Source organism: Chlamydotis macqueenii, chromosome 29 (genome assembly GCF_036417535.1).
Source record: "Chlamydotis macqueenii isolate bChlMac1 chromosome 29, bChlMac1.mat, whole genome shotgun sequence".
Classification (NCBI taxonomy): Eukaryota; Metazoa; Chordata; class Aves; order Otidiformes; family Otididae; genus Chlamydotis; species Chlamydotis macqueenii.
Genome location: NC_141584.1, coordinates 970,470 through 990,013, shown reverse-complemented (window position 1 = coordinate 990,013; position 19,544 = coordinate 970,470). Strand labels below are relative to the sequence as shown.

General features: G+C 44.2%; 2 protein-coding genes across 2 annotated transcripts in view; both read right to left on the bottom strand.

The window, feature by feature from the left end:
* Positions 1-3,384, bottom strand: part of HOXC10 (homeobox C10) — a 4,747-nt gene extending 1,363 nt beyond the window's left edge. The window contains exon 1 of the mRNA XM_010121270.2: positions 2,589-3,384. Within this exon, the coding sequence (XP_010119572.1) occupies positions 2,589-3,384 (796 nt within the window). The remainder of the gene's footprint in view (positions 1-2,588) is intronic.
* Positions 3,385-14,512: 11,128 nt separating this feature from the next.
* HOXC11 (homeobox C11) lies at positions 14,513-17,097 on the bottom strand. Its single transcript, XM_010129846.2, has 2 exons — positions 16,419-17,097; positions 14,513-15,067 (listed from the first exon to the last, which is right to left on the bottom strand). Exons 1-2 carry the CDS (start codon positions 17,095-17,097, stop codon positions 14,835-14,837), a joined length of 912 nt encoding a protein of 303 aa, XP_010128148.1. The 3' UTR covers positions 14,513-14,834.
* Between the last annotated feature and the right edge of the window lie 2,447 nt (positions 17,098-19,544).

Here is a 19,544-nt window from a genome sequence, read left to right as displayed (position 1 = left end):
AAAACCGCGGGGGCTGGCGGACAGGATGATCCTGGGTTTATTCTGGCTTCGCCAGGTTGGATGGAGGGGCTAAAAATTACTACTAATGACAAATAATCCGGGCTCGGCAATGTGACTTTCGGAGCCCTCTGTAGAGCTCCCAAGTCACCCTTTGCCACCCCCCCAGGAAAAAAAAAAAAAAAGATAAAACAAACCCAAAACATCCACATAGTTGATCTGGGCTTTCCAAATGAAACGCAGAGGCTAAAATTGCCTCAAAATGTGTTATTTAGTGGGGAAAGAAATCTATTTTCGCTCTTTCTGGAGATGTCCCCAGCAGCCTTGCTGTCGAGTTTCACAGATTTGCCTTTATGGGCGCATGTGGGTAAATCCCATCTACACCCTGCTCGCTCCGCAGATCCGCGCACATCCCCTGCGCAAAGGCAACCGCGTTTGGCAGGGACACAAATAAACAGGGCAAAACCCCAGGCTTTTGAATCTGGCCCGGAGAAAAACCACCGGCCGTGGTTTCTGCCTAAAATGCGAGAAAAAGCAAAGCGGATCTTGCGCTTGTAGCAACCTCCTTGGTGCTGCGCTAGTGAAATCCAAAGGAAAAAAAATGTATTTATGCAAAGGCACCTTCAAAATTGGCTGGTGTGACATGGACTTTGCAGAAAACCTTTAATGCCACCAAAAACCCTGGAAATCCCCTTGGACACACTATCTCCCCCCTCAAAACGCTTAAATGACACGATAAAGGTCTCTTACCTTCCGCACCCGAATAAAATTCGGGTTCAACGCAAACGAAAACTGAAGCTATAACAGGTTTTAAAGGCAAGCGTCAGAAACAGAAGCAAACAAAATCCGCCCCAAATGGGACCTGACCATTTGAAAACACTGCAAACACCACGAAATTACTTCTAAAATTAAAAAAAAAAAAAAATTCTGGAAAATCACATCATTCTCCACGCACCCGTTTTAAATTTAGTGTCTGAAGGGAAAGAAAGCCTTTATCTGTATTTATCTCCTGCTTTATTTCCGCCCCAATTACAAATCCAACCCAGTATAATCTTTCTTTCGGGTTGACTCCCACCAAAACCTCTCTTGGCGTGGACGTTGAAGGCGCTTTCTGCAGATTAAGTTTGCAGGGGTTTTGATAACCTTGACTTTGCTTTTTTTTTTTTTTTTTTTTTTTTTGTGTGTGTGTGTGTGTAATTGTAACTCAACTGTCAGATAGTATCATTTCCCTCTGGGTGTGGAATGGTAAGGAAAAAAAAAAACGGAAAAAAAGGAAAAAGGAAAAAAAAAGAAAAATGGGGAAAATTGAAAAAAAAAAGGGTAAGAAATAATAATAAATAAGTGTGTCTGAGTTCTGCTTTTACAAAGTCCAATTTTGGAGGGGGGGACGCCAGAGGACAGGTTTTGGCGGTGCCACGGACCCGAGGTGTGTGCGTGGGGGTCCACACGCAACCCAGACGCGTGCAGCCCCGCATGCCCACGCAACGCCCATGTCCCAGCCATCCTTCTGCTGCCGGAGCCCTAAATATAGCCCACACCCTGCCCCGCCGCCGGTATTTTAATCCTCACAATCCGGGCAAATCATGCTTAGACCTGAGAAGCGTTTTCTCCCCAACTTTTTCGGGAAATTCAATCCCCTACCCACACGCGATCCCCACTTCTTGACCCGCACGAAGCCTGTGAATCCACGCAGCTTGAATGGGGAGAGGAGCAACCCCGAATATTCACACACACGTAGGCTCCAAGCCATATGCAATCCCTACAGCGAAAATAAAATGTGTTCCATGAAAGCCTCTTTTCAGACAACCCCAAACTTAAAACATCTGCTCAACACACAGAAACATTTTTTTTTTTGCCTGCTCAAACGAGACCTCAATTCGCCACGAAAAAAAAAAAAAAGAAGAAAAGCTTTTTCCTCTCTGTGTCTCCCAACGAGCTTCTGAGCCATGAAATCAGCCACAGTGCACAACTCCAGCCTGAGATGTTTGTGACTGCGAATTAGTCTTTTGATTTTTTTTTTTTCACCCCACTTTAACACCGAGCAAAGCCAGAGAAGACAATTTCGCTTAGCACACGGGAATAAAACATAGAAAGCGACACGAAGAGAAAAAACCAACCAAGCAAAAAAATCATCTAAGGGTTCATCTGCCTTAAAAAAAAAAACACAAACCCCACCTAAACCAACCCCCTCCAGAACAACCAAACCCCAAGTCTTTCCCATTTCAGAGCAAAGCCACCATCACATTCTGCAGCGTTCATTGCAAGGACAATTTTTTTTTTTTTCCAGAAGTACATGCACAGCAATTTTTCTCCATACAAACAGCGAGAGAACGAGTTCTCACACAGCTCTCTGCTCTCTAATACACACATACATTTTAAAAACAATGTTTCTAGGAATAAGTTCTGTTTTTTGTTTTTTTTTTTTTTCCAAGAGGCAGCAACAGCACAGAACATTATTTTGCCAATTTCTGGAGTAGAACTTGGCGTGGTAGAGAACCCATCACCGCATATGCGCCTTACTCTTGCCCTTATTAGCCACGGCCGGTTACTAATTGCTGAAATTAGCTACTGGTAATGAACGTTTCCCTTACCTTTTGCTTCGTTGTCAGAATTGTCAGTGCTGGTGTCAGTGGTTTTATTCGGGTCTTTCTCTGCTTCCGAAGGGCTCGGTTTGGGTGCTGGGGCGCTTTTTTCTGTTTTAATGTCGTTGGTGACCGTGTTCTGAGGGTGATCTGTTTTTGTGTTTTCGGGGAAACTCACTTTAGCCACCGGGGGAGGCGGAGGAGGAGGAGGAGGAGGAGGAGGAGGTGGCGGTGCTGGTTCCAGATGCTCGTTCCTTGGGTTCAGGCTCGCCCTGGCTTCAAAACTTGCCTCAAACTCACTGGGATTGCTGCAGTTTGGCGTCTTCTCCATGGAGGGGTAACCTTGGCTGGCTCGGTAGTAGCCAGGAACGGGGACTTCGTGGTCACTGAGGCAAGGCTCAGGCATTTGGTTGGGGTAGAGGGCCGCCTCGGTGGCGTTTTTTGCCCTTTTCTCAGCGTTATACATACAGCAAACATTCTCTTCCTTGACATTGGTTGGGAAGGAGCAGGAGGGGAGCTGTCTTGCAACAGGTTGCTCGATCCTGTACGCGTTTTTGGGGTCACACCAAGTGTCTAGCTGCGACAGGTAAGATGGATAGGTGCTGAGAGCCAGGGCTGCGCCATTCACCTCGTCCCTTTTGGAAAGAGAGGGGATAATTCCACAGTTCCTCATGACTCCGCAGCTGAAATCGCTCCCAGGCTGCATGTACATCCCTTGGCTGGAGGAATAATTCTCCCCTCTACAGGTACCGGCCAATGAGTCCATCAAAAACGAGTTGGAAGTCACATTGTTGGGACATGACATTTTCAGAGAGGGTTTTTAAGGAGGAATACTCCAGCCAGGGGCTGACATCTTTTTTTTAGGGGGGAAAAAAAAAATATCAAGCACCATAATTATCCACGCATCGCTCTCCCCCCCCCCTCCACCCCCCCACGTGACGCCCAGGCCAATGAGGATTGAAAATGGCCTTGATGATTCAGACGGGGGTGACGTCACGGGGGTCAAGTTGGCGGGACCGGGAACGTCACCGTGGAGCAACAGCGACATCTGCCAGCCCCGGGCCGGGACCTTCACGTTGAACAAAGGCAGAGCCCGTTTGTTTACCAACGGAGACACGCGTGGCAAGGGGGTGAAGGAAGGGGAGGAAAAAAAAAAAAAGATTTTTTTTTTGTTTTAATTAAGGTGGGTTTTTTTTTAATTTAGGCGTAAGAAGGTAAAATAAAAAAAAAAATTAGAAATTTTAATTTAAAAAAATACATAAAAACTCCTCACCCCTTCCTTTTTTTCCCCCCTCTTTCCACTTCCCCCTCTCCTTTTCCCTCTCTTTCCACTTTTTCCCCCTCTTTCTCAGAATTACCTTTCTGCCCCCCAAAACCCATTCACATTTTCAATTCTCGCCTCCCAATCAGCGACCCCCTCTGCCTTCTCCTTCCTCCGCTCGGCTGCGCCTTCCTCCCCCTCCCCAGCAAGGCTCAGCCGGCTGCTGCTCTGCTTCTTCTGGTTTTATTTTTTATCCTTATTAAATTTTTTTTTTTTTTTTTGAAGGGGATGGATGGGGTTAGGGCATGCAGTGGGGTGATGAGCTCGGCGTCACTCTACTTTCGCTGCTGTGAGGGAGATGGGGAAAGAGAAGGGAGTGGGGAGAAAACTGGGGAATTTTTTTCCTAATTTCCCCAGTTTTTCTCAGAGACCCTTCAGCCAGGCATTTCCTCGAAACCTCGAAACTCCTTAGAGCCGGTTGGGTATTTCCCAAGAAGCGTTTTTAATTAAGACGACGACGAAAAGCTAGATTAGCTTTATTTTTCATCTTTTTTTTTTTTTTTTTTTTTTCCTCGCACCAAAGCAACTTCGCCTTCCCTGACTCTGCGAAGGCAGCTTTTTTTAATTATCCACTTCCATTCCCGAACTGTCTTAAGTTTCTGGATTAAAATGGCATGTGTGATGTTTTGCAGGGAAAAAAAAAAAGAAAAGAAAATTAAAAAAAAAAAAGAAATAAAAGAAAAAAATCCCTCGTGAAGAGAAAAAAAAAGGGGTCGGATTTGCGAAAAGGGAACGATTTTCAGATGCTGAGCTGCAAGAGTGCGGTGGTATGGTGGGTTTTCTCCCCTTCCGTCTGTCTGTCTGTCTCTCCGTCTGCTCCCTCTTTCTCTCTGGGAAATACCTACTGGGGAAAAAACAAACAAAATAAAACAACCTGGGACTCACTAAATACTACGCAGAAACCTTTGCAAACTGAAACTTTCCCCGATTTGATCGGATTTTATATATATTTTTTTTTTCCTAGGGTGATTTTACGAGGAAAGTTACTTTTCTCTCCAATATTTCCTCTCTCCTCTTTCGTGGCGCGATTCGCTGCGATGGCAACTCGAGTTGTTGTTTTCCTTTAAATTTTACATCTCCGAGCAAGATCTGATGCCTTAAACAGGACGGAATTTAAACCTTCGTGCTTATCGTGCCCCCCCCCCCCAGCTTTATTTTCTTTATTGTTTTCTAAATCGCGTAGTAATTAAGCTCTATAGGCTTTTTTTTTTCATAATTTCCCCCGGCGTGTTGCAGTGCTGGTGGGTGAACTCTGATTTTAGGTGAAGCGGCGGATTAGGGCAATGGCGAATAAATAAATAAAAAGGGAGATAGCCCGGAATTTCAAGATCATTACGGTTAGAAAGAGACGGGTTCAGAGTCACTTTCAAGGGAAACAAAAAGAAAACGCCACCTTTCATTTAAAAAAGAGAGGGAAACAAAACAAAGAAAAAGAAGGGGAGAAAAAGAAGACGGGGGGAAAAAAAGAAAAAGAAGAGGGGGGAAGAAAAGGGAGAAAAATATTGGAGAGAGAAAAAAAAAAAGTACATTGGAGCGGAGAAAGTGGAACTTGACCGTTTGGGGTGATTTGTAACGGTTTAGAGCAAAGTCCTGCTTAAATATTCTCACGTCTGCAAACCTGTTTTCCCAAAGATTTTCAAAAGCGGGGCTGTAAAATTCCCCTCGACTTAACTTTCAAGAGCCTTGCGGGTCTTCTCTCCGCATCAAGTGGGACAAATTTCAGTATCTTAGGCCGAAAAAGCCTAAAAGTGCATTAATCCCATTTCGGGTGCCCCTTTCCCCGGCACAGGAAAAGCTTTCGGAGCCTTCAGACGCCATTTGGTTCCCCTGGAAAGCTATTTGCGAGTTTATTGCCTCTATTTGTGTTATCTGCATAGGTCTTTTTAAAACAGTTTGATAGAAATCGTTCAGTTTTATGATATCCAACGAAAATTCCACATAATATTTATAAGCAAAGGATAAAACTTTAGTATGGGAGCCAATATTTTCTCACTTATAGGTGATGAAATTAAAGACCAATGCAATTTTGTATTATATTGCTTCTTTTTTTTTCCCCCGGTTTGATTTTTTTTTCCCCCTCTTCTACTTTATTTTTGCAGCTGATGTGGCGAGCCAATAATTTATGCTGCCCAGCCAAACAGTTACACATGTGCATTTTTTAGGACACCCAAATTTGACCTCGTAGTTTCCTGTATTGTCTGCCTAAAGAAAGAATATATTTTCCTGTTTTGTTTTGTTTTTCAGTCTGTATACTGGGGTGTGCTTTTGTCAAAGGAGAGATGAGGGAGTTGCACGGAGCACATCAGACGGGACATAAAATAATTTGAATTTTGCTTCTCCGCAGAACCAGGCACTTCTCAAGAGCATCTCGAGGAAAGTTCCCCAGCCAGGTTTGCTGGAGAGAGAAAAAAAATCAGTGCTGGAAACCTCATCTTTTATGAATGTGTAAATATTGTGAGTATAAAATAAAGATTTACATCGTTCACAGGCGTTTTGTTTATCAGTTTTTGCCAGCACAAGGTGCGGATGCAAATTCTTGAACAGTTTCAAGCCTCTTTGGCGAGTTGCTAATCAGCATATTCGGGGCTGAGTAAATATAAAATCAGATTGATCATTAAAATGTGACCTGTATCTCACAGCTTCGCAGTGATGGGATTTTTTGGCCAAGGAAACAGAAAGTTGACGTTAGGAAGCGGCACAGAGGCGTCTCCAGGAGACCGAATATTGTTTAAAGTTAAAAATAATTAGAAGTATGATAAACATGGGTCATTAATGGAAAGAGAAATAAAATTCATCAGCCTAAGTGGAACCCCCGTTGGGAAAAATGCTTTACTCTAATTACAGAAAATAAATACGAACAAATGCTATTAAAACTTAAAAGGAGAGAGTCTACCCGTGGTAAGGACTTTAATAACCTTCTTTGAATTTTACAGACTTTTAGAGGAACCATCTACCCACCCGCTGCCATCCCCACGCGTGTCTTAGAAAGCTGCTTTCCCCCAAGAGCACGCGGCGTGCGTTCAACCTGGCCTTTTCGGGCCAGTTCAGGGCTTTTTCCCCAATGGACTCCGAGGGGCACAAAAAAAAAAAAAAAAAAAAAAAGTGGGGGGGTTGCCCTTCCTTTCACGGGTCTCCCGGGAAGGGGGGCTGGGTGGGTGTCTGTCCCCACGTCCCCATTGTCCCCAGCGCCACAGACAGGCAATTGCCCGAAAACCTTCCTAAGTCAGCGCTCGGGCTGCCGGAGAAGCCGCGGAGCGGGAATGAGGGGATGGGATGGGGGGGATACCAGAACCCCCCGCCCCTCCTGCCCATCACCCTGAGGAGTATATAAATGTCTACAATATCCAAGACGAAGCATCTCTCAGGCTTCCCCGGAATATTTTACCTGTCCCCTTTTCAATCTAATTATTTAAGCGTGAGTTATGTGTAGAAAGTGCTTCTTACGCCCATTGTATTTTTTACCAAGTTTTCTTACGTTTTTACGACAAACATTCATTTTTGCTTCGAGGAAGTATTTGGTAGCAACACTTTAATGATTACCTTAAATTTGTATTTCTTGCCCGGTATTATGCCCCATGTTGTAGCGGAAATAATTCTGATTTATGACAAAGTACACTGGAGTACAATAACAGCGATGCAAAAATAAAACCCACGCCTTTATATGTTGGCTTAGAAACTGTAAACTATCACCACAAGAAATCTATCAAACTTTACAATCCCTCTTACCCTGCTTCCTTCTTTCTGAGTAACTTAAGTCAAAGAATTATGGAATGATATTATGTTCCTTGAGGTGGTATTGAAAACCGTGTTCAGGCTTTTCTACCCCCAACATAGCACCCATGCGCTGGATGGAGTTTGGACGCTTTTTCCTCTCGCTTTGATCAAAAGGGCGAAATTTGGAAAGTGTAATTCATCTATAAGCAAGAGCAGGCAGGGTGAGGGAGCGCAACGATGTGACACGGGGATTTCGGAGGAGTTTACTCAGTGCTGAAATGTTTCCTTTAATTTTCCAACCGCGTTAACAAACTTAAATATTGCCCCTCCTTTCCAAAAAAAAAAAAAAAAAAAGGAAAAAAAAAAGGAAAAAAAGGAGAATTATTTCTAGCAGAGGTGTGAGCTCTGGAAATGTGGATTATTGCACGTCTCGAAAATTAAAGGTGTTGGGTGGTTTGGGTTCGGGTTGGTTATTTTTTTCTTTGGTGGTGGCTGAGCTGCGGTTTTTAAGCTGCAAAGTAACAGAGAGGTTGATGGCAATGTGGATTTTCGCGAAATCCCCCTTTTATAAAGTTTTTTTTTTATTTTAAAGTGAAGTTGAAAGAGGCGAAGAGTAACGATGAAAGGTAAAAAATGGAGAACAATGAAGGACGTGCTAAAATATGGGTCTGCCCTGCAAGTTAAGAGCAAACCTCAGAGAATTCCTCTTTTTTTTTTTTCCACATATGACGATAGGAAAATTATTTATTTCAAACTTTGTTAAAACCCTGATAATTTAACAAGCGGCTTTGAACGCCGCTCTGCTGAGCGCCTCAAAATCCACATTATTGTTTCAATTAGAATTTTAACAGAATATGCGAGGAAAGGCGGCTAACACTTTTCTCCTTGAGGGACAAAAAGAAGCCGGGGGGGGTGTGTGTTTCCGAATATATGCAAATTTCCCACCTATGGCATGGAAATTCTATGATTCAAAATAAGCCGGAGATAGCGGAGCTAAAAGCCTGACCTTTTTATTTTGCTCTATTTGGCTAAAGTTGAGGGTCTCTACCTTCCAAACACAGCCACCGCCGCAGAGGTGGAGGGTGCTGAGAAACATATGTGCAAGGAGAGAATTTCACTTAAAAACACCGGAATTATCTTTTTAAAATTTTTTTTAAATTTTTTTTTTTTTTTTTTTTTTTCCGTACCTGCCGTGCTCAGCCTGAGATCCAACCTCGGGTGTCTCCTGCTTTCCCAAGCACAGGCTTTTCCCAGACCCCGAAGAGCTCCAGTTTTTTTACCCGTCATTTCTACACCCACATACGGTTTATATCAAGCACATCTTTAAAGCAGAGCACTGCAGATTTGCTTGAGCGTGTATCACTTAATTCAAAGAGAGGCACTAGGCCACTTTTTAACAATTAAAAGGAACAAATTTACTCTGCTACTTGTAGCACATAAACAATTGTAATGTTTACATTAAGTCTTCTCCCTCTTCTTCTCTCTCTTTTTTTATTTTTTTTTTTTTTTCCAAAATGAACAAAGTTTTTTATGGGCTCCATCAGCAATATGTTGCAGCCTAATTCCTCAACTCCAGATTAAAAAAAAAAAAAAAAAAAAAAGCGCCTTATGAGGTTGCAAACCACATTCTCGTGGTTTCATGTTGTAATTTAGAAGTTATCAAAAGAAGAGGAACGTGCTTCCATCCAACATGTGCTGTGCATCCCTGTATCCCCCAACTTTATGAAAGGCGGCTAAGCCAGGCCTTAGTGAGCAGCCATTTTGGGGCAAAATCATCAAAGTAATATTTTTAATGTATTCCCGGAGAGTGGAGGGGCAGCGCACCCCCCCCCCTTCACTGCATCTCCCTTTTAGGGGGGATATTTATTTTTGTGGTTCTATCTATTTTGGGGGGTCTATTTATTTTTTGTGGGTCTATTTTTTGGGAATCTATTTATTTTTAGAGGTCTATTTAATTTTGGAGGTCTATTTACTTTGGGGGTTCTATCTATTTTTGGGACATCTGTCTATTTTGGGGTGTCTATTTATTTTTGTAGACCTATTTGTTGAGGGGGCCTGCTTATTTTTAGGGAATTGCTTATATTTTGCGGGGGGGGGAGTTTGAAAACTAAACCGCAAGTTTGCAAACGCTTTGCCTCAAACGCCCAACTCCTTCCCCAAAGATTTTCCCTCCCTCTACCCTCCCTCCTCCTTTTTGCCGGTGGCTTTACAATATTTCAGCAGCATATTCGCCGCCGGTCCCCCCTCGGCAGAGCGGTGCTTGAGGAAAACCAATTTAATCGCCTTTCGCCAAAGTTATTGGCCACCAGGGTCCCTGGGAGAGGGCTCCGGGAGTTGGGAATCGCTGCCGGCCTCTCCATCGGGAACGGCTATTGCTCCTATAAAAGTTCCTCGTACCCAAATAAATGAATTCACCCCGGGATCCGCAGGCGAGGATTAGCTCGATTGATGGTCGGTTCCAGTGTGCTTGCCAAACCCACGGGTTTTGGGGTTTTTCATTTTTTTTTTTTCCTTCTTCTTCCCTTTTGCAAAATCCCAGCTCTGGCCAGGTTGCCAACCAACGTCAGAGCCACGAGGAAGAGTGGAAATGGGCAAAAAAAAAGGCAGGAGGAGGGTAAAGGGAGGATTTCCCTCCGGGCTGTGGTCTGTGGCTGGGGCTGCCCGCGCGGGGCCGTGGGCGCGAGTGGGTGCGTGGGGGGTGCTGCCCGTCCGGCACAGCCAGAACCGTTGCTCGCTCTGACCCGGCATCTGCAGCTCCTACGGACACCCCCTCAACCACGCTTCTTTTTTTTTCCTTCTTTTTTTTCCTTTTTTTCCCCTCCTTTTTTTTCTTTTTTTTCTTTTTCCTTTTTTTCCCTCTTCTTTTTTTTTATTTGTTCTTTCTCCTTTCTTTTATTTTTTCCTTCATTTTCTTTTTTCCTGTTTTCTTTTTCCTTTCTTTTTTTTCCTTTTTTTTTCTTTATCGTTTCCCCTTTTTTCTTTGTTCCTTTCTTTTCCTTTTTCTTTTCCTTTTTTCTTCCCCTTTTTCTTTTAACTTTTTCTTTATTTTCCTTTTTTCTTTGTCTTTTATTTTTTCCCTTTCTTTTTTTTTTCCTTCCTTAATTTCTTGTCCTTTTTTTCTTTCTTGTCTTTTTTTCATTTATTTTTCACTCTCTTTTCTTTTTCTTCTTCTTTTTTTTTTTTTAATAGAGTTAATTTTCTTTGTATACAAGCCAACATAAGTTAACATTACTATCCCGCAAGAAGCCAATTAGAAGCCGGCACCCTTGCCTCCTTCCCTCTCCGCAATATTTCACAACAAAGTCACCCAGAGCTGCTGCCAATATGTTGGGTCTGAAATCCAGGAAGCAATAGGAAACAGGTTGGGTTGGTGTGTTTGTACGTCACAGGGAAAGGGCCTTCCTAATTAGTCTGGGTGTCATTAACGTTGAGCACAGAGCGAGCTCCCCAGCCTATGAGGGAGGCTTCATTGTGATGGACATCCGAGGTGGGAATAAAGTTGATGGAAAAGCCTAAATGCGTGCTGGGAATTAGGGGGGGGGGGCAGGGGGGCAGGAAAAAAAAAAGATAAAAACAAGAGGAAAAACTTGTAAAACTTTTACGCCAAACAAAGTTATAAAAACTTTTCATGCGTTAAGATATCAAAAGGTTTATAACAATAATAAAGGGTCTGCACCGTGTGTGTTAAACCTGCTTCCAAACGCATTAAATGCTGCGCAGCTGAGTTAAATATTCAGCATCATAAACGCCACGCGGGGTTCAAAACTGGACTCTGGGGTTGCGGTTGGTTTTTTTGGGGTGGGGGGAATGTGGGATCCCCCACTCCGACCCCTGCCCAGGCTCCCTGGGGGCGGGGCGGAGGGGGGAGCCACGACCCTCTCTGATTCCGCTTTATTACGAAAGGGTTAAAGGTGATGGACTTGACTTTATTGAAGTTCAAAGACATCATATCTCCACATTTTTCTTCCCGTGGGTCTCCCTCCCACCCCTGCGTCCCCCTCGGAAAACCCCTCGCCAATTTTGGCCATTAAATGGAAGCCGGCCCCCACCTCAAACCTGGCCCCTCCCCTCACCCCACTGCATATGGCCCCGCCATATAGGCGCTGGCTCACCGGCTTGGCCAGATACCTCTGCCTCAGCCCTGTTCTGCATCTTCGCTCCCCCGTTCTGGTACCCAAAGCATCTTCAGTGCCCCCGCCTCCTCCTCCAGCCCCTTCTTTCCCCCCGCTTCCCCTCCCCAGAACATTAACAGCCCTTTTCCTACATGGCACTGATGCTTAATGCTGCTGTAAACTCCCACATGGTCTATAAACTTGGATTTTACAGCTAGCATTCCATTTTAGCTGGCGAAAACTTTGAACTAGGCCTACAGTTTCATTGTGCTGCAGTTGAACCGGAGCCTCGGAAAAGGGGAGGGGGGGGAATAGGAGGGAGGGGAGAGAGAAAAAAAAAAAAAATTCCCTGGGCAAGACTCTCTTATTTGTTTACTATTTACTGCGGAAGTCTTTTCCTTTAGCCAGACGGGGTAATTAAGAAAAATTAAGCTGTTTAGTGCTGCAGTCTTTATTACAATGTCTAGACTAGCCGCTTTTGTCCGGACAGCCGCTGCTGTTACGGAGCATTAACTGCCGCTTCTGACCTCCCGATATTCACCTTATTGCACCTCTCTTTGGTTTTCCTAACCTTGGGAAGGTTTGGCAAACACTCATTAAAGAAAGGTGCTTTTTTTTCCCCCTATTTTTTTGGGAGGAGAAGGATGGAGGAGAAGCCCCCTCCTCGGGCTGGTCCCAGCGTGCAGCTCCATCTGCAAGGAAGATGGCTCCGATCTTCATCTTCTCTATTTTACTTCGCAGCGAGGAAAAAAAAAAATTTAAAAAAAATTTAAAACCTCCTCCTTTATGCCTGGTTTAATCCATGCAAAGCTTAAGCGAGATTTTAGGCCGAGGACAGGCGTCCTTTCAGCTCGCAGGCTTTGCAAAAAATAAATATAAGAAAATAAAGAAGGATTTTGCCATCCAGCCGCCCTCTTTTTTTTTCTTCTTTTTTTTTTTTTTTTTTTTTTTTCCCTCATTCGTTTTCCCACTCTTTTAATGAGAACCATGCCCCTGAACATCCTTTCAAGATCATGTCGGGGTGTAACCAGCACGGGTTTATCACGAAAACTTTAAGTCGGTTAGCATTTAGTTGCTCGGGGGCGTACGTAGGGGTGATGGGCTGGGTGCAAACGAAGAGCATTTTTGTGGGTTTATCTTTTTTTTTATATATATTTTTCCCTTTACCGTTGTCAAATAAAATCCGGAGACGCAGTCAAAGGGTTTTTCATTCAGCAGGGTTGTATTTAAAAGCAAGTTCGGGAATTTTACAAGAACACGCTCAATGGAGGGGAAGATAATGTGCTGGTTCTTGGCTGCTGGGGGTTTTATTCCCCCCTCCCTTTTTCGTCTCCCCACTCCCCACCCTCGTCCATGTACACAATCCCATCGCTCCACGCCGGAAAACAGCAGAGCATTCAGATTGGAAACCTCAAACATACCCACACCTCCCCTACAAAAAAAAAAAAAACAACCCAAACTAAAACACAAAACCCTTCCGAACTGTTGGATCTACACAAAATACATGCACCACGTCACCAACGGCATCTTCGGGATTCCTTTGTCCTGGAAAAGGTTGTGTTGCTTTCGGACACTGCGAGAAAAAAAAAAAGTCATTGTGCAAACAGAGAGGGGGGAGAAGGGGGAAAAAAAAATCACTTCTATGCCCTGTGCCTGGGAGTTGAACTTGTTTTCCTTAAGCAGGAATTTAAGGACTTGACTTTGCATTTGTGCTTTGTAGGTATAAGGTATCCTTGACTTACGGCAATGTAGCTCCTCTCTCGGCGTAATTAGAGTTTCATTCATTTTTTTAGTGGGGTTTTGGGTGTGTGGGTTGTTGTGTGGTGTTTTTTTTTTTTTTAAGGAAGACTAATACATTGTTCTCATGAAAATGCAGAAAAGATTAACTACAACCGGAAAACAGCGAAAGACATCTGGAGCCAAATTCAGAGTAGGATTACTGGGCCAAGAAAAATCCAATAAATTTCAGCTCGCTGATGAATACAATGAACTCCGCACCAAACGTGTGCTCCAAGGTGGAGGTTTCGGATTAATACCGGTGCTCTTAGAGCAGATTGCAACGAGTTCCATGAATATGGATGATGATATTTCTGTTATGCACTCGGGTATTTCAGCTCCTCTAGAAGAAACCCACACCACAATGACCGCAAAGAGGCTTTTAAGAGGGGAAATTCTAATAAAATGGTCAAATAAAATCATAATGTAGAACAGCTTGCAATGTCTTTATTTGCCACAGAATTTCACAGAGTATCCCGGGGACTCACTTTACATACACAAAGATTTTTTTTTTCAGGATTTGTTTTTTCTCTTGTTGTTCTTCGCCTCCCATTTTTCAAGGGAAGAGAAAAAAAGAAAAAAAAAAAAAAAAGAGCACTACGAAATGTATTTACAAACCATTTCAGAGACAGTTTTGCAAAGGTATTTTTGCCTGGATTTCCCCCCCATCCCGACTCTAAATGTAGAAATGATACTGCGGAGAATATGTAAAATATATATATGGATATACACGCACACGCTCCCGCATATATCTGCATATATATATATTTTTAGCTAGAAAGGGTGGATGGAGGAGATGGAAGTAACGATACTCCCCACAGCAGGGATGAGAGGGGTGGGTGTGAATGTGCACACACACACGCGGGGAGGAGGACACACGCGGCTGCGTGTGCGTTCTCACACACTCACCCACGCACGCACACTCACCCCAGATGAAGTTATTTGATCCCACAGGGAGACTTGGGCCGCTCCCGTGATAACATAGCTGCAGACTGAGCTCACCGCGGTGGTAACACACAGCCCTGCGATTTATTCAACTGGACAGGGTGCGTAAGTAATAATAACAATAAAAATAATAATAAAAAAGGGGAATCCCAAACTGTCCAGGAAAAAAAAAAAATTAAATTAAATGTTCATGGAATTCAAGTCCTTGAAGCGGGAACGGAAAGAAAATCTCACTCCTTTTGTTACTCAGCACTGTCCCAGACATACAAACACAAGTAACGAAAAGGTTTAAACTTTGAGGTTGCTTTGTCGACTCGAGGGGCAAACCCATGCTCGCAACTGTTCCTCCCCGGTGCCCGTCGCCGGCAGAGGGGATTCGAAAGCTGTTCACAACAAGGGATTTCCAGAGAAATACTGCAGGCGGTCTCTGCTTAATTTTTTTTCTTTCATTCTTCTGTTCTGAAACCAAATTTTAACCTGTCGGTCAGTGAGGTTTAGCATCCTAGACAACTGGAGCCTTTTTTCTTTGTTTATATAGACATTGAAGAAAAATTCTCTCTCTAGCTCTCTGATCTGGAATTTCGAATAGGGGCATCTCTTCTTCCTCGTTCTGGGAGCACCTTAAAAGAACCAGAAGGCAGAGTAAATATCCCGAGGAAACACAAGACACAGACTCATCCTCACAGCTGAGCAGATAGATGGGAGCAGCTTAATAACTCCTGTTATTAATGTGGGGGGAGAGCTTTTCCTTCCCATTGTTAGGGACAGAGGAGGTGAGGTTACACAGGGTCTTAAGGACCGCGGTGTGATTATTTTCCCCAGTGCACGGGGCTGAAGTCAGGCAATTTTTTTTTTTCTTTCCCTTGCAGACAGGTTATTTTTAAAAATAAAGAACAGCCTGGGACTGGGGACAGCAGGCTGCTGGCGCAGGGTTTAGAGAGGCTGGGAGGGGGGAGAGGAGGAAAAAAAAAAAAAAGAAAAGAAAACCCACCCTCAGCTGCAAATCTGTTATCTGTAGAGAAACAGCATGAGCAAGGTTGGAATTAGAGGAACTAGATATTATGTTCCGCATAAGTTTTTGATTAACTCCAGTCCTCGCCACACACGCAAGGAGGAATCAAAGTAAAGGAGAACTTTGCATGTGAGCTGCAAAAGGGGGCTTGCATCACGAAAGCAAGCAGGAAAAGAAGTGCCCCCCCCCTTCCCAAAGAGCCCCTCGCTGAACGATAACTTGCAAAGTTGCCTGGATTCAGTCTTTCAGAAAGCTCCTCTAAGACTGTCTAGAAAATGTGGGTGCATGCAAAAAAAAAAAAAAAAAACCAAACAAAAAAAAATCCCACACAACCCAGAAGATGCAAGCGAAAAACCAAACACAAAAACACCCAACAAAACCCCACGTAAGTAAACGCCCTGCCTGACAAAAGCTGGACGCTCCGTCAGGCTTGGAGGAGGATAAACGCCACTTTCAACAGAAAACTCGAAGAAAATGCTCAGCCCTTCCTGCAAATTCGGCAGCTTTCCCCCTCAGCACCGCATCCCCACCAAGAGAAAAGACTCGACATACAGTTTTAATTAAAAATAAAAAAAAAAAAGCCCCAAACATTTTGCATGCATCTTAATGCCTAAAAGAAAGCACAGGCAGCTCAAGTAGTGTTCTGCCCAATTGCCTTTTACCCTTAGCAACCCGGGACCAAATCCTTTTAAAATGCTCATGTAAGTTCATGATCAAAGTTAATATTTGTCACGATGGCGTGCTTTTAAAATTTCACAGACTCTAAGATACTGTGTCTGCGCCTAACATCTCCATTTTTTTCAAAGAGCTTTTCCCATCGTAAAAATTCTTCTCGTTGGAAGAAAGAGCTTTGTAGGTTATAATAAAATCCTTTGAATGCTTATAAAACTCCACATAAAATTTGACCGACAAAACACACGGGCTAGTCCCTTAACCTTTCCGTTTACTGCTCTACCTACTCGAATTGCTGCTTTTGCTCCCTTCCTTGGTGACAGAAGAGGACGAGGCTGAAGAGCCTGGGTTCGTGTTTTCCTCCTCATCTTCCGGGTCCAGACCTTGCTCTCCGCGGGATGACAACGCGTGGGCTTGGGACTCTGCCTCCACTTTGCCCTCGCCTTTCTGCAGGCAGCTCTCGCCGGGGTTTTCCCCCCCGCAATAGGCGTTTTCGAAGAAGCGGTCGAAACCTTGGGGCAGGACGGTGTTTTTGTTCATGCTGGTGTAGAATCCCGTTGACGGCGGGTGGTTGGAGCTGGGGTGGTGGTGGTGGCTGTACACGCTCTCGTTTTTCATTAGCATTTCGGTCATGGTGGAAGGCGGGATGCACTCTCTATGCATCAGATCTTCCGCGGAATAGCACGAGGCGTAATTGCTTCGGTGGTGCCATTTACTGGAGGGGTCTAGACCATAGGAGACCTCTCGCACGGGCTGCACTTGCGAGAGGTTGGCGGAGTAAGGGTAGGAGATTTGGCGAGAGGGGGCCTGTGGCAAGAAGGAGGACACAGTGGAAAATTCGGGGACGTAATAGGTGCAGCTAGGGAGGTAGAGGTTGGAAGCGCACCCTGCCCTCTCTCCAAACTCAGCGCTCCTCTCCTTGCGCGACTGGGAGCAGAAGTTGCCCAGGTTGACCGAGTTAAACATCTTTCGCCCTCGCCTGGCTCCCGGGGCTGGAGGTTTGGGATCCGATGTGCGGAGGGGAAAAAATTTGGGAAGGCGAGATGACGCGCTATCCGTCTTAGTCGCTCCGGCGGGCACGTGATCCAAAGTAGATATTGTCATATATCAGTTTGGAGCACTTAGATGCGTAGGAGTGGTTCACTTAGGTAAGATCTCAGAGGTTCAAACGATTGGTTTGCAAACACCGCAGAAACATTATGAAAATCAATCGCAGATTTGTATTCATTTTCCCGAAGGCACACCCCTCGCAGCAGAACAAGTACAAGGGGCGGCTGGGGAAGTTGCAGCTTTTTTTTTTTTCCTCGCCCTTTTTTTTTTTTTTTCTTCCTTTTCCCCCTCCTCTCCTTCCTACTCGGATTCTGCTTGCTGCTTTTCAGAGGGGTTTGGAGACGGGGTGGGGGCGATTTGGGCTGGGGAAGGGGAGGGCGGGGGTGGAGGGGGGAGAGGGAGGGTCTTAGGGAGCTCGAACGGTGTTTTTCCACCCTTTATTTAATATTTTAATTACGCTGATGCTTATAATTTATTATTATGGCTATTTCTATCCTTAGCAGTGTTCCTGCGCAGACTTTAGGTAGCTCAATAAAATGGCTGGAGATGCAGAAGTAAGTTTTCCAACATTTCTCCAAACCTTGCTGCAGGCTTTTCCTGCTGCTGAGCGCTGAGGAAATCTCTGCTTCTCTCTCTCTCTCTCTCTCTCTCTATCTGGGAGCCAGGGGGGCTGGTGCTAATTAACAAGCTTCTAACATACGCTAATTATGTCGATCTCTGGACGCACACCCGCTATACATCAAGCAAGTTGGCACGCGGGATGGAGAATATAGCATCTCTGCCATGCTTAAAGTTCCCAACTTTAAACTGAAAGCGGGCCTGGCTTAATGCCTTTTGATATCGAATTAGTGATATAGCACGGAATAGAGCAAATGAATTAGGGCGATGGCTAATAAATATTCGAAAACCTCCTTTAGCGTTTGGTTAAATATTTATTACGTAAGAGAGGCATATTGAATATTTAATGCAATTGTTTATTGTCAATCAATGAATGTACTTTCAGCAATACTCTCATCATTTATTCTTCCAGCTGAATTAAAAAAGATATTCTTATTAAAGTCATTTGTCTTCTATCCCGTGTCCCGGGAGCCTCCTCTTTCTCTCTCCTTCTCTATTTTCATACAAAAACAAACAATCAAACAAACAAAACCCCAAAAACCAGTGCTGCCAGATAATTTCCCAGTTTTGCGAATAATTATTAAAAATCGTCTGAGGAGGGGGAGAAAAAATATATTCTGCAAACCCTCTGGAAAGGTGCACCTGAAGGACGCGTAACTTCCGCGGTACCGGGCTCGGAGGGGTTTATCCTGCTGCCTTTACGTACTCTTGAAGGGACAAAATCGCCTGCAACAATTGGCTGTTAATCGGGTTTTCACCTGGATTAGAAATCATCTGCCCGGGGCGGAGAACATCTCTCTACCGAGCAGAGGTGGCTGCTTTCGACCAGATAGGAAAATATTGCTGCACACCCCCCCTCTTTTATATTTATTTTAAAATACTTTTTCTTTACAGGATGCCACTTAGGCATTTTTTCCCCTTCAATTATCCCTTTTTAAATGTCCAGTAAAAGGAAGAAGAAAATAAAATATTGAGTTGTCCACACATAAACCCGATCTATTTGGTGCTGGGCTGAATATTCCGAGTAAAACTAACGCACCAGGAGAGGGTGAGGCGCTTCTGCAGACGGGATCTTGTCAACTCGAGTTGAGGTAATTTCAAACAGCAAGAAGGAAGACAAAAAAAAAAGGTAAATCTCAGCCCTAGAGCCCTGAGCCTCTGGAACCCAGGAAAAGCCTCGGCGGCTGCCGTGTTTTCTCTTTGCTCCTCGGGAAAAAAAAAAAAATTCTAAAAAATTAATCAACTCACCCGAAAACAACCAATTAAGCAAGAAGGAATATCAGAAGGTCTCGTCCCCCTTAGAGCTGGGCAGCTCCTTTTCCACTTCACTCTCCTCTGTTTAATTTTCTTTAATTTGCTAGCACCCAACCTGCTGTTTGCTTTTTAACCAAGGGGGGGTTTGCTTAATTCACAGGGGAGCTGGAGAGAAATGGGGAGGAAAACGCACCTCGAGCAACCGGGCGGAGGTTGCAGCCTCTGCTCAAAATATAAATATTCTGCAATTCTGCAACAATGCAGGGGGGGGGAGAGAAGGGAAAAGTTGTTTTTAATGAAAAAAAAAAAACAAAAAAAAAACAGCCTCGCAAGTCCGTACCTTGCAGCCGAGCAGAGAGCAAAGGATTTCAAGAAGCCTGAGAGAAAAATTACAGTGGGTATTTCAGGAGGGCTTTCCAAACTACAGTGCTCATCGGGCGCTGTGCCCGGATTTTTATGTATTTATTAGGAAATCTTTAAAGGAAACATGG